Here is a 14,464-nt window from a genome sequence, read left to right as displayed (position 1 = left end):
ATTTGTTCTACTATAAATTTACGAGTTAGGTTTCCAGAATATATTTCAATAATGACACACGAAAACAAGAACAGAAATCAAAAGTGTATATTATTTACATGTATGCTATACCTTAGTCTGTTTAAGAGACAACAAATAAGCAGCCATGAAGGACGCAATCCCATCAACAATGTCTTCTTGCCGAACAACAACATACTCTTCTTGATCATCCTCAAGCTTCCCACCTTCCCACAAATCATTATCATTCACCATGTCCCAAGAACTACCCTCTTCTGCAACCAGAACAAATCATCCATTTTACAAACTCATCATACAGACCCATTATTTCAAAACAACTGAACACATCATATCATATTCAATAAAAAATGCATGATCTAAATTCTAACAGAACCAGAGTAACTAAATTCTCACTTATGCCCTATGAACTGTGAATTAAAACATGGAAAATTTGGGCTAATTCAACAAAACATTTAGCGAATTGCGGAATAACAAACAGAATTAGGTATCAAAAAGCTAAAACTCATCATATCTAAGAGCAGCCTTTATAGGCTAAAACATACCAGTAAAACTTTGTTTAAATGAAAGCTGAGCATTCTCCAGCCTTTCAAGAAAGTCCGGCCCTTCCAATTTCGACTTTATCAAAACACACAACTGCATACAAACCCAATAAATTTTTAGAGTAAGACAAAAAATAAACAAAAATCAAAATTAATAAAAATAACACCCAGTATTAATCAAACACTAAAAATCAAAATTTGGGCAAAGTCAATCAACTAAAGTAGTTTAGAACCCTAATCAATGCTAATTTATTAATCAATCAATAACAAAAATTAACCAAATTTAAAGCAACTTACTTCTTCAGCTTCATGATCCGGAGAAGAAGATTGCTCACAATTTCCTCTTTCATCAGATACTTTACTATCATTACTATCATCATCATCATCAGGATCGGAATCATTGTTTTCGTCATATAAATTATCGGGATTAATAGCTTCAAGAGCTCTTTTACACTGTTCCATAACAGCTTTCAAGGTTTTCATCCTTACTTTTAATTCATCTTTCTCAATTTTCCCTCTTTCGCTACTTTCCTCTTTCTCCATAACCCTAATTTTACTTTTGTACAATCAATCAAATCCGAATCAAATAATAAATAAAAAAACTCCTCCAATCCCTAATTGGTCTCTTTTTAAACCTAAATCAAATGAAATTACTGCTACAAAAAATAAATAAATCTTGCCGATTCTCTCACTAAAGATTTTCAAATAAGTAAACCAAAGTATAAATGATAATCATCTCTTTCTTCAAATATGAAAAATTCTGTCACCAATTTAGGAGATTGAGGAATTGGGAGCAAAAGATGTGAACTTCTGGGTAATGTTTTGATTTTCTACCCGTTTTTTGTTTTTAATTCAGGGTTTAACTTTATTTATTTTAATTAGCGAAGCATGAAAAAGAAATGTAATTTTTCTTTTTTTCTTTTTGGTGTTTGTTTAATTGTAATTCCTCCGTTATTAAATACTTTTAGACATTTGTTCAGCTATCAATAATATTCATTATTGAAGGTTAACGTTTAAGAAAAAATATAATCAAGTAAAATTTAATTTTAATCGTCTAATTAAATATTTTCAAAAATTAATTTTTTATAATTTTTAAATATATATAATTTAATATATAAATAATTAAAATATTAGGAGAAAATCAATATTTCAAATGATGTAGTACTCCGTAATTACGTAGAGAGGGTTTGGTCACATGTGTTTTTAGATTGTGGGTTTGGCAAGTTGTGGGTAGGAAGGATGGAAAGATAAGCAACTTCAATCACTCAACTTGCCTTGTAATAGCAAGCTCTTGTAGTTGTAAATATTTGATTTAAAATGAGAGTCCTCATCCATTTGGAATATGTAAAAGTTTGATGATAATAACCCTAATTCCTAAGTTCCACATCATTTTCATACAAGAGATGCAAGGTGAAATTACATGTGGTGACTAGTGATTTTGAGTTTTTTGACTTTTGAATGTGGTAAATATAATTTTTTTAATTCGCAGTGATCTTGAGTTTTCGATTTTTCCACGTTGTAGACGCAGTTTTCTTAATCCGTGTGGTGATCTTGAATTTTGCAATATCAGACCTCTGTGACCTCCTTGTAATTTTTCCATTTTACTCAATTAAATTCTAAATCATCATCATCATCCTACCCAGTGTATCTCGCTCATAGAAAAATTATGGATATGGTCTGGGGAGGGAAGGACGGCGGCAACTCATACCCATAAAGGAGAGCGTAGCCAAAGGAGTCCCTCGGCTCTAGAAAGATAAGGAGACTTAGCTACACGGGAAAGATAAATTAAATACATATAAATAAAATAAATAAGTAAAACCAACTACAAAATATAAGAAAAAAAAACTAATAATAAAAGAAATGAGAGAAGCAAAATGGGAAGAACATCAAAAGGTAATCTAAGAGGACATCAGTAGTCTAAAACATGGATATGGCACCTCCAACTACCTCTATCCCTAGTCAGGGCCTCAGAGAGGTTTAACTCATGTAAGTCAATTTTTATTTGTTCATCCCAAGTTTTCCTGGGTCTTCCTCGACTCCTCTTAACCTCTATTATAATGCTTTCTACCCTCTTCACAGGGACGGTGAAAGTCTTTCTCTGCACATGAGTACATGACATATCTTCTTCACCTGAACGCATAATCAGTGTCAAAGTAAGTATGGAGTAATAGCATATCAATAAATTTTTTTAGGAAAAAAATCAAAATCAGTAGCAAAGCAAGTAAAAGTAAAACAATTGCAACCTCTTTCAAAGGTTTTTTTGTATGAGCACAACTTTTTTGTTTCATTTTTTGACTTTACCTAGAAAACTTATGAACTTGCCAAGAGAACAACAATTACCATAAAACCAAAGAGGAAGTTTTGTATTTTCAATCAAAAACCAAAACTCAAAATTTATAAAACTAAAATTATCTAAATCCCAGAAATTCAAATACTAAAAAGTTCAATGAACTCTAATTTTTAATTCGCAAATTAAGCAAAAATCAAATTGTTCATAGTTAAATAGAAGATTTGAAGATGTAACACAAAATAGAAGAGATCCCTAAAGTTTTAATCAAATAGTGAAAAGCCGAAAACAACCAACAACCAACAACCATAAAATTTAAATAAAAAATAAGCAATAACTAAAGGTACTTTTTCAAAAGAATCACATATACCTAAGAAATTTAAAGACACTCAAAGTACCAACTTTTTTTAAAAGCTTATAGTTGCGAGAAAATGAGTGGAATAAGGGATGATAGAAATGGAGGGAAAAGGTACACCGGGATCTTATGAACATGATGATTGTAATGTTGATGGTTTTTTTTGTAAGTGTTAAAGTAAGGGTGAAGATGTAAATTCATCAGTTAACAGAGTATTTAACTTTTGTCTACCTATTGAATCACAATCGTGTAAAACTAAGGGTAGTAATGGAGAATCAGAGATAGGATATTATCCTAACTTTAAGTAAATTCAAAACTTCCTTTCTAATAACCTCTTTTTTATTAGTATTTAAACATCTAGAAAGTTCGATATAGTTGGCCATCATCCAACAAGATCTAATTCATGAAAATTGAAGGATTATGCCCAAATTTTAAGACTTGTGTGGCATCTAGTTCCATGTTGACAATAATTAGTAAGCCTCATTTTTACCCAATTCATCTACTTCATCAGATTGGAAAAAGGTTTGAGTTCTACCTTTGGCGGCATTTTAAGACAATAATATAAAAAGACTAGCAAGAGTGATATGGGTGAGTTAGTACAACAAGGGTGTGCACTTAATTTTCAATTAGGTGTTGCTTGTAGGAAGCTAATATTTAGAACTCTTATCACTTCTATGTGTAGGGAGTGTCTAGTTGTTGGTTTCAAGGGAGATATAGTTATCTAGGCTTTTACCTCCTAATCGACCCTCAACAATAATAAACGTGTAATCAATCATTTCTAAGATTAGTATATCAAACTTGAACGTACACTCAAGCTCTCTCTAACACCCTAACACCCTTTAAGGTGTTAAGAAGTACCTAATAATAATGGTTGCCTTTTAAGTTACATCAGTAATAGAGCATGAGGTGAAATCGAGAAATTCGATATATCTTAGAATGTGATTACTCATGAATCATGACTAAGCATAGGTTTAGAGTTTTCTTCTCATTCAACAAAATTAACCCTAAGTCATCCATATCACTCATAATCCCCCCTACTAGAGCTACTCACTATCATAAAATAAGCAAGACTAATAACTAAGACTACTACAACTATAGCAATAATGATTACCATACTTCTATTCAACTAAACCAACAATGAAAAAGCAAGTAAAATTCTCATTATCAAGACTAATCATTTTTTGCATGAAATTTAGCTTTTAACTAGTAAAATAAACTCAAGAACAAAATACTACAAGATTTCAGCAAGCAAGCAAGCATAAAAATCAAGAATAAAATTAAAGACAACTTATACCATCCTTTAGATGGGGGAGACTTCCACAATAAAAACTTGTAAATAACAAACCCAAATCCTGGCGGGAAATGAAAAAATCAATTAAAAGATGGTCAAATTACAAACTGATGCGAGTATGGGATGGAATGATCCAAGAACCCGCTTAATGCCTTCAAGAACGTTGCCAAGACTACTCGTGATACGCATAGAACAAACAAAACCTTCTGTTTTGTATGAAAACAGAAGGGTGACAAGAACAATTCGGATGAATGGTTCTATGTCGTGGAGAGACAATGAACCTTCACTCGGTTCCTGGCCTCCTCCTCACACTAAAGTCGAGATTCACTCTCTCAACCTTCGTAGAAATGGCTGAATATTTCCCTTGCTTCACTCACAAAGATGATACTCAGAGTTGTAATTGCTCTCAATTACTGAATAAACTTTTTATTAATCAACAACTGAATGAATGATACAATGGTGATGTCCTTTTATAGAGGACTATCAACGACTATTTGGGGAGCCTAACAAGCTTAACTACCCCGTGCCTAATTATTGAACACGTGCAAAAATAAGAAAAAACAAAACAGAACAAAAATAGCCTAAGTGTTCTGATATCAGCCTTTATCAACCAGCAGGCAAGCACTGGACCTTGCAGCTGTCTTTGTGGCCTTTGTGAGGACTCTTTGTGTCACCTCTGTGTCTTGGCCTCTTATTTCCAGTCCAAAGATGACAACCCTTGGATTTCCTTGCTCATACGTGCACCAGGTTGGGTGTTCCATGGTTCGCAAGGTAGGCTGCCCGGCAGATTGATACTCTGCTTGTTCTGTTGCTAGCATGCTTCTTTGTGTATTTATGTTCTGCTTGCAAGTTGCTGGGAGGTCTTCTCTTGCCTCCTTATGGTCTTGTCATGCTTTCACGCTGATGCCTAGTCCAATTTGCCAACGATCCTCATTAGTCTTCAAGCAAAACCTAGTAAACTTAGCGGTTTCAAGTATCTTGGCATTGTCATGCTCTTTTTGTTTTGTTTTGAGTTGTAGGCCATCCATATTCGTATCATTCCCTCCTTCTTTAAACAGAATTGTCCTCAATTCTGCGTTGCCCTTATGCTATCTGTAGTCATCCACGTTGAAAGCTTTCAAAATTCCATAGCAAGTCAGGAGGTTCCAAGCTAAAGTTCTGTTCTGCAGCTTCCTTCGCTTGCTGTCACCTGTTGCTTTTGTACTGTATTGTTCCTTTGCTTTGGTGTGAGTCCTTCCGTCTATGCCTCGTAGTTGTAATGTTCCTACAGCTTGTTGTGCAACATCTGTATGGTACCTACAACAAACAGAAAAATCAGCAATCATGTCGTTCATGAAATAAAAACCACTTACATCACAACATGCAATTGAACTTTCGTGATGCAGTTTGTTCAGCTCAGCAACATCATCAATCAATGGTTTAGTAATACTCAATTCTACTGCCTCATTTACTACTGACTTTAGGGCTGTGGACTGTTGTTGGTTTTGATTCTCATGAGTTTTCTTCGTTAATAGAAGCACAGGTTCTCTCTTCTTCTGAGTTTCATTGTAGCATCCAACCTTAGTCAAAGCACTGCTTGCTTTTTTCTGTTTTGTAGTGATAGCAATGGTCTTGCATGGGGGTAGGGGAATAAGGTCCTTTAGTTTCCCTTCATGTCGGATGGTGTAGACGTTAGTAAACCCATTATGTATAGAGTGCTTAGCGTACTGCCAGGGCCTTCCCAACAGTATGTGGCACACATTCATGTCCACTACATCACACAACATTTCATCATTGTAAGAACCAGTTGCAAAGCTGACTAAACATTGCTGCTTCACATATCCTTCAGCCTTTTTGTCTAACCAACGTAACTTGTATGGATTAGGGTGTTCAATGGTGTTCAATCTCAAGTCCTGCACCAGCTGATTGCTCACACAATTAGTCTCGCTTCCTCCATCGATCATGAGGTTGCATACTTGCTCCTGCACTCTACATTTGGTTTGGAACACACTCTCCCTTTGGTCTTCCTGTTTCCCTTTGGCGTGGCATGAAAGTTTCTTCGTATAAGCAGGTGATAACTTCCTTCCTCAGGGTATATTCGCTCAATGTTTTCTCCCTCTGATCCACTGCTCTCACTATCCTCAGGGTTAGTTCTTTGCAGCGTGCCTAAATTGGTCAGTATGTAAGAGCCCTCTGACTCATCTGCAGGTGTAGGTGGTAAAACAACCTCTTCTTCCCCTTCCTTTGCCACTAGCATTGCCCTTGGTCTTCTTTCCCTGCTGTTTATCTCAGTCCACTCAACATTTGTGAAAGCTCGCGCGTTAGGACATTCATTTCTGTAGTGTCCATGACCATGGCATTTAAAACACACAACATCTTTCATTGATACATTAGACTTGTCCTTGGGTTTAATAGGTGCTGCTGTGCTTGAGTTTTTGCTAACTGTGCTGGAGCTCATACCCACATTCCCTATATTACTACTTGGTATATTAGACTGAGAAGGAGTAGATCTAAATGGCTGTGTATAAGTGCTTTTCTTCTTCGAATACTTTTCATAAGTAAGAGCACTATTACATGCTGTATCAAAGGTCAAATGTTGCATAACTTCTAGCTTTTCCCTTAGATCTTCTCTCAAGCCTCCTATGAACTTCCCTATCCTCATTTCCTCTGGCTCATTGATGTCACACAAAACAGAAAGCCTTTCCCACTCTTGAATATAGTCGGCTACTGTCCTGCCATCCTGTCTAAGTGTGCTCCATTGCACAAAGAGGTGTTGTGTATAAGATGAGGGCACATACTTCTTCCTAAGATGCTTCTTTAGCTTAACCCAAGTGTTGATTCTTTCTCTGTTCTCCCTCCTCCTTTGTTTCTGCATCCCCTCCAGCCAAATAGCTGCAAGTTTAGTTAACTTGATCTTTGCTAGTTTATATTGCTGAACTTCAGGAGTTTCTTTGAGCTCAAAGTATCTCTCCAGTCCAGCATCCCAATCTAAGTATTCCTCGGGGTTGTGGGAGGTCTCTCCAAACTCATGCACATCTATTCTTAAGGTCCTGTCCTCAATGTTCCTCTCATGGTTGTGTACAGGTATATTTCCTTCTTGTTGGTTTATGGCTAATCTAGCTACTGTTTGTGAAAGTTGTTGGATAGCCGAGGCCATTTCAGCAAATCTTTCATCATTACTCATGTTGTTCTTGTTACCACAAACAAAAAAATCACCACAGCAAGTTTTCAGGGCAAATAAATGAGGCACAAACAGAAACAAGAACACAACAGGGATGCAGCCAATATCTTCTGTTCAGCAATGAGATTTCAGATTACTTGATGCAATGATTATATCAGAATGTAATATGATGTAAGACAATGCAAAAATTAAATTCTACGTAATAATCAAAGAATCTAATGTGTTCAATTGTTTACCGAGAATCAAATGCAGCAAACAATAAGGAAGAAATTCAAATGCACAATAACAAACCCTAATTTTCCAGAAAAATTTTCGCAAATCAGATTGTTATGATCAATCTTTGAAAGAAAAACGTAATACTTAATGATTTACAATCAATTCTATCCAATTCCTATCAGATATTACATTAACAACAATCAGAAAATCGAATTCAAGAATCAAAAATTGTATGTACCAAATTTCTCAGCGAAGACTATGGCTCGAATGTTTAAATCGCAATTGCCATCAAATTTCGATGAGTATGCATTCAGGACATTCAAGAATTGAATTCAATTGATTTAGTCGACCAAAATTTGATATATATAATGACTCAGAACAAATTTTTAGAAATCAATTGATGCACATTCAATCATGCGATAATCAGATTTTCAGAAATTTTCATTCCACATTCAAATTCGTATAATGATCAAATTTATTCCATAATCCTTGATTTCAATTGAATGATTAACAAAGAAATATTGAATTTAAGAGACTATGAGATTGAATTCGTACCTGGTACTCGTGAAAGTTGAAAAAAATTGCACAATACCTGATCCTTCTGATTGTTCTTACCAGGCGTGTATGTGATCCTTTAAACCTGATTTTCTCGACTCCTCTTGATCGTGTCCCTTCTCTACAGCCTTGCTCTGATACCAATTGATGCGAGTATGGGATGGAATGATCCAAGAACCCGCTTAATGCCTTCAAGAACGTTGCCAAGACTACTCGTGATACACACAGAACAAACAAAACCTTCTGTTTTGTATGAAAACAGAAGGGTGACAAGAACAATTCGGATGAATGGTTCTATGTCGTGGATGGAGACAATGAACCTTCACTCGGTTCCTGGCCTCCTCCTCACACTAAAGTCGAGATTCACTCTCTCAACCTTCGTGGAAATGGCTGAATATTTCTCTTGCTTCACTCACAAAGATGATACTCAGAGTTGTAATTGCTCTCAATTACTGAATAAACTTTTTATTAATCAACAACTGAATGAATGATACAATGGTGATGACCTTTTATAGAGGACTATCAACGGCTATTTGGGGAGCCTAACAAGCTTAACTACCTCGTGCCTAATTATTGAACACGTGCAAAAATATGAAAAAACAAAACAGAACAAAAATAGCCTAAGTGTTCTGATATCAGCCTTTATCAACCAGCAGGCAAGCACCCGACCTTGCAGTTGTCTTTGTGGCCTTTGTGAGGACTCTTTGTGTCACCTCTGTGTCTCGGCCTCTTATTTCCAGTCCAAAGATGACAACCCTTGGATTTCCTTGCTCATACGTGCACCAGTTTGGGTGTTCCATGGTTCGCAAGGTAGGCTGCCCGGCAGATTGATACTCTGCTTGTTCTGTTGCTGGCATGCTTCTTTGTGTATTTATGTTCTGCTTGCAAGTTGCTGGGAGGTCTTCTCTTGCCTCCTTATGGTCTTGTCATGCTTTCACGCTGATGCCTAGTCCAATTTGCCAATGATCCTCATTAGTCTTCAAGCAAAACCTAGTAAACTTAGCGGTTTCAAGTATCTTGGCATTGTCATGCTCTTTTTGTTTTGTTTTGAGTTGTAGGCCATCCATATTCGTATCACAAACTGAAATTCTTCTTGGTTCACAAAGAATTCACTAAGAGAACCCTACACTAACTAGTAATGTTCTTTCTTGAAATGTGAAGTAGTACATATTACCCAAATTGTATGTTGCTAATGAAATTCAAATTATAAATATTTGAAGAGATTATGAAGCTCACTAGAAGAGATAACTCGTATTTGAAAACTAAATGATAAAGATAGTAATAAAAGCTCTCTACTTGAAAGGTAAAATAATTGTCCAACTACCCCACTATAAATGTATCCTTCCGAAAAATCTTATCGAATCCCAATGTTTAATGAAAGTAAGCTTAGATATGATGAGTGTCATTGATGCAAAAATATGTTAGGAGAAAAGAAGAAAACATAAAAAGGGAAACAAGTGCGAATCAGGAAGTAGGAATAGTGGAGAAGTTAAGAACATTAATTTAAACTTTGCCCACACATCAGACACACCCAATCAATCCGAGCACCGCTTAATCGGCCGAGCAAGTTTGTTTGACTTTTTTTTCGACTCTCTCTTCTTTGAATTTCTTTGACTCATTCTTGTATGGGCATCATCGGGTATTGGCCCCACATATTTTCCTCGTTTGCTTAGAATTCAAGCACTTATACTCAAACACACACTAAACTAACAAAGTCAGATTAATGAGAAGAAATAACATATAAAAAGGATTCTTTTACACAATCTCTTTGGCGGGGACCTTCATCATGGATGTTTAGTGAAACTCTACTACTTAATAAGGATTATTACAACCATAAACATCATATACCACTTGAGAAGTCTTTAGAAAACCTCTCCTAAGGATAATAGGAACTTTTAAATCTTCCTCAATATCCATGGCAAAATCACACGACTTGAACAAAAAGGTTCTAAACTATACCAATTATTTGGAATTTGATTGATTTGTCTGCAAGTTTTTTGGATAATATAGTAGGCCTCGCTTCACCATTGATTCTCTTGTTGGATGAATAGAACAAAATGCTAAGGCTTTAGTTACCCAAATATCACTTAATCTCACGGGTATGGTGAAACTTATTGGATCAGTAACTATAGTACAAAGCTTACACTGTAAGATTGCACTGTCTTCCCCGATCATGGTCTTAATAACTCCAGCTTTAGGAAAATTCCTTTTGTTAATACTTTAAACATTTAAAGTAAGAAGGCATTTCCATGAGCATTGTTTGGCCTTTTTATTTGAATGACTTTTTCTCCCATTCTTCTATGTTTTTGATAGGTTCTTATATATTTTTCCTTACTTTTATGGATTTTACGCTATTTTGTATGATGTATGAGTTTGGCCTATTCTTGTAGGCGTTTTCCTACTTTTGAAGCCTTTACGTGCATTTAGGCAATGCTCCCTAAACCCATGCTAGTGCAATAGGAACAAGGCCCATTTGCCACTTCTTCATCAGCAACAACAAGCAAGGTAACTAGTCGCATGATCGCTTCTACAACATGTGTGCTCTTATTTGTGTAGTTTTGAAACCTTTAAGACCACCTTGCAAACATCAAAATTGGGTCAAAATGCAAGTCAAATTCAATGCTCATGTCACACATGCCATTTTCCTAGCTAGAAGGTTTGAGAATTATCAAAAATGTTGTCCTTGTAGCACATGTAAGCCACCCGAGCAAAGGTGTTTTTTTGCCTCAAAACGTCATTTTTATCTGAAAGTTATACTTTTATGGGATTAGCATCATCTAACAAGTCATCTTGGCTCTTCTACCTCATCATTTCCATGCATATCTACAGTCTTTTTGTAGGTTTCCTATCTCTATAAATACTCCCCTTTTTCTTGTCAGTAGTATCTAGCTCTTTTTCTTTAATTAAGTCTTTTAGCTCTAAATTTTTTCAAATTTCTGCAAATTTTATATTGCACTTAAAATTTTATTCTAAGCAGAACCAAACATCCTATCTACCAACGACCAGGAAACAGTAAAAAGGATGACAAAGTTAGCCAACGAAAATAATGATAGCCAAAAGTCAAGCCGAAAAGCCAACCCTTTCAAAGAAGCTATTACTTGTGCACATGCTACCCAGTAAAAACACATCAAACTCAAAAGCGAAAGCACCAAGCAAGAGAACGCTAATCAACTCACTAGGAGATTAAGATGATTATCACCGCTATTAAACGCTTTACTCCATACCTCTTTACCTTAAGCCTTGTTTCTTCTGTTCACTTGGACCCATTCCCTCTCCTCACCATTGGAAGTCTCACCCCGAGGTCTTCCCCCAGCCCCTTCATTAACCACTGTCTACTCAACAGTACCCTGCTTAGGCACAGAAGACACAACATTAGTACTCTTCTTAACAACCTTCACAATATGTCTGGTCTTGGGAACCTGCCTACTTGTATCATCATACGCCCTATAACTTGGCATTTCTGACAAAAATGAGGCACCCATTCAATGAAGAATGTCTGATTATGAACTTGGCCCTCCTCATTTTCCACCAGAATAGCCTTAGGCAGAGGCTTGGAAACATCCACCTCAATCCAAACCTGAATATAATTTTCCCTGCGTTGATTGACAGTCCATTCATTTGTAGTAATACGCACCCCAAGTAGGCTACCTATTCTGCTTAAAGGTTTTAGCACCCCAAAATTTTGTAGGAAGATTTAAAAACTTAACCCACACAGGCATGCCACATAGAATATCCCCATAAAATCAAAGTGCTCATCCCATTTTATATAATCAACACAGGTCATTTCTTAATCATCACATTCCCATCCTTAATAAGCAAATTAACATTAGCTTCGAAACCACACTTAACCAAACAATGCAATATTTTACTATTGTTAATCTAGTACATATTTCACACAATTGGCCAAATTACTTACAAGTTTTTGTCTCTATGTCTATCTCTAGGCATGGCCACGGTCCGGGTTGGTCCGGTTCCGTTCCGGTTCCATCCGGTTCCGGTTCCAGTTCCATTTGGAACCTGTCGCGAACGGTTCCGGTTCCGGTTCCGGGCGGTTCCAAACGGTTCCTTGGCGGTTCATGAGGCGGTTTCGGCGGTTCCAACTCACGGGACGGGCGGGTCGGACCATCGGTTCCATTTTTATTTTTTCTTTAAATATTTATATAATAAAAAATACTATAATATCGCGGACGTACCTTTGATGATTACTTGATTATTAGCGAAATTCATTGCATGTCAAGTTGTCATCGTTATTGAAATATTTACTAAAAAGAATGAAAAAAATAAAATAATAAGAAACGAATCAATGATAATGTCGATAAAGATGATTAATAAAAAAAGAGGGAGAAAATGGACTTGAACCTAGTACCCAAATGAATACTAAGCTGCCTACGTATCCCGAAGGAATCAAAGCCCACGTAGTTCTTTGTCATACCTTTTATTTATAGTTGTTGAATGTTGATTTATCGTTGTCGTTTGTCGGATTGATCCTATTCGTCTTCGTCATCATCGTGTGGTTGATTAGATGCTTCCGCTGACTCTCCTCCTGACGATGATGCAGATGTATCCATCATCATCCATGGATCATCATCGTCGTCTTGATCATCATCATTCCTTAGTCCTTGTGTTCGAATCTCCGCTTGATCCCAATCTTTCTTGCAAACACATATTTGAATACTATGTGGAGCAAGACGAGATTGCTTTTCGTCCAAAACTCTTCTACCTGCACTAAAAGCAGACTCCGACGCAATTGTTGACGCGGGAATTGCAAGGATATCCTTTGCAATTATCGATAAAATGGGAAATTTAACAGATTTTTCTTTCCACCACTCCAAAATATCATAGATACTTTGGTCTATTTTAAAGTGGTGTTTAAGATAACTATCTAGTTCTAAATATGAGGTCGAGGAAGAAGAAGATGATCCTACAAAACTATCATCTTGAGTCATTATGTTAGCTATTACCGAATTATAGTAAGAGGGACGTGCCGAAACGCTAGCACGCCTAGACATATCGCGTTTCGGGTTATATACACTAGCGTAAAAATCATAGAGTTCTGCTAAATATTTTTTACATGTTCCTACATAATTATGTACATCAGTAGACGGGCGATCTAACGATTGGTAATAAAATCCTATTACTTTAGTAAGGACCTCAGTTTTAAAACGTGGGTCCAAAATGGTTGCGATTCCATAAATATAAGGAAAATCGGTAAAATATGCTTGCCATTTTTCCATCATATCTGCAAGAATCGGCCTCAATTTTGGGTTAGTATCTTCATGTGTATATTTAAGGAGATGATAAAAAATAGTAATACATTCACTTATTACTAAGTGAACGTTCGGTTCATAAACATAAGAAAAAATCTTAGTCGCGTGGTCATACGCTTCTAATATGTTATGTACACCTATAGCTAATTCCCAAGTGTCATCAGCTATGAAACTATCTGTACACTCACTATATAGTTGTGTTATTACTAGGCGATAAGCAATCGCCTTTCTTAATAAATCGTTGGTTGAGCCCCAACGTGTAGGAGTATCTAATGACCAATACACTTTTTTAAGTTGGTATTGGTCACATAATTGTTTATATCGTCTTTTTATCTTTCCGATCCTAAGCCATTTCACTATATCCCTAATTGGTTCTAATAAATCACTTAATTGTTTTATGCCTGCTTGGCAAGATAAGTTAATTATATGCGCACAACAACGTATGTGTAATAAGCTACCCCCAAGGATTAAACTAAAAGCAGGTTCGTTAAACAAAAGTTCTATACATTTAATGTTCGCGGTTGCATTATCAGTTGAACAACAAAATATTTTATCTAATAAGTTCCATTCTCTACATATCTCTACTAATCTATATTTTATGTTTTCACCGGTATGTCTTTCTGGCATTGTCTCAAAAGCAATTATTCTTTTTTGCATAATCCAATTTCGATCTATCCAGTGTGCTGTTACACACATATAAGGTTCTAAATGTGGGGGAGCAGACCAAATGTCAGTTGTTATGCTAACCCTACCATTAAACGATTTAAACATTTCAA

General features: G+C 36.0%; 1 protein-coding gene across 1 annotated transcript in view; it reads right to left on the bottom strand.

The window, feature by feature from the left end:
* LOC130811103 (uncharacterized) overlaps positions 1-1,554 on the bottom strand; it is a 3,785-nt gene extending 2,231 nt beyond the window's left edge. Inside the window, exons 1-3 of the mRNA XM_057677278.1 lie at positions 855-1,554; positions 561-651; positions 112-272 (exon numbers count right to left, since the gene is read on the bottom strand). Of these exons, the coding sequence (XP_057533261.1) occupies positions 112-272; positions 561-651; positions 855-1,100 (498 nt within the window). The 5' untranslated portion in view covers positions 1,101-1,554. The remainder of the gene's footprint in view (positions 1-111; positions 273-560; positions 652-854) is intronic.
* Positions 1,555-14,464: the final 12,910 nt, after the last annotated feature.

The sequence above is a fragment of the Amaranthus tricolor genome, chromosome 4 (genome assembly GCF_026212465.1).
Source record: "Amaranthus tricolor cultivar Red isolate AtriRed21 chromosome 4, ASM2621246v1, whole genome shotgun sequence".
Lineage (NCBI taxonomy): Eukaryota > Viridiplantae > Streptophyta > Magnoliopsida > Caryophyllales > Amaranthaceae > Amaranthus > Amaranthus tricolor.
This window is presented reverse-complemented; position numbering and strand designations above follow the sequence as displayed.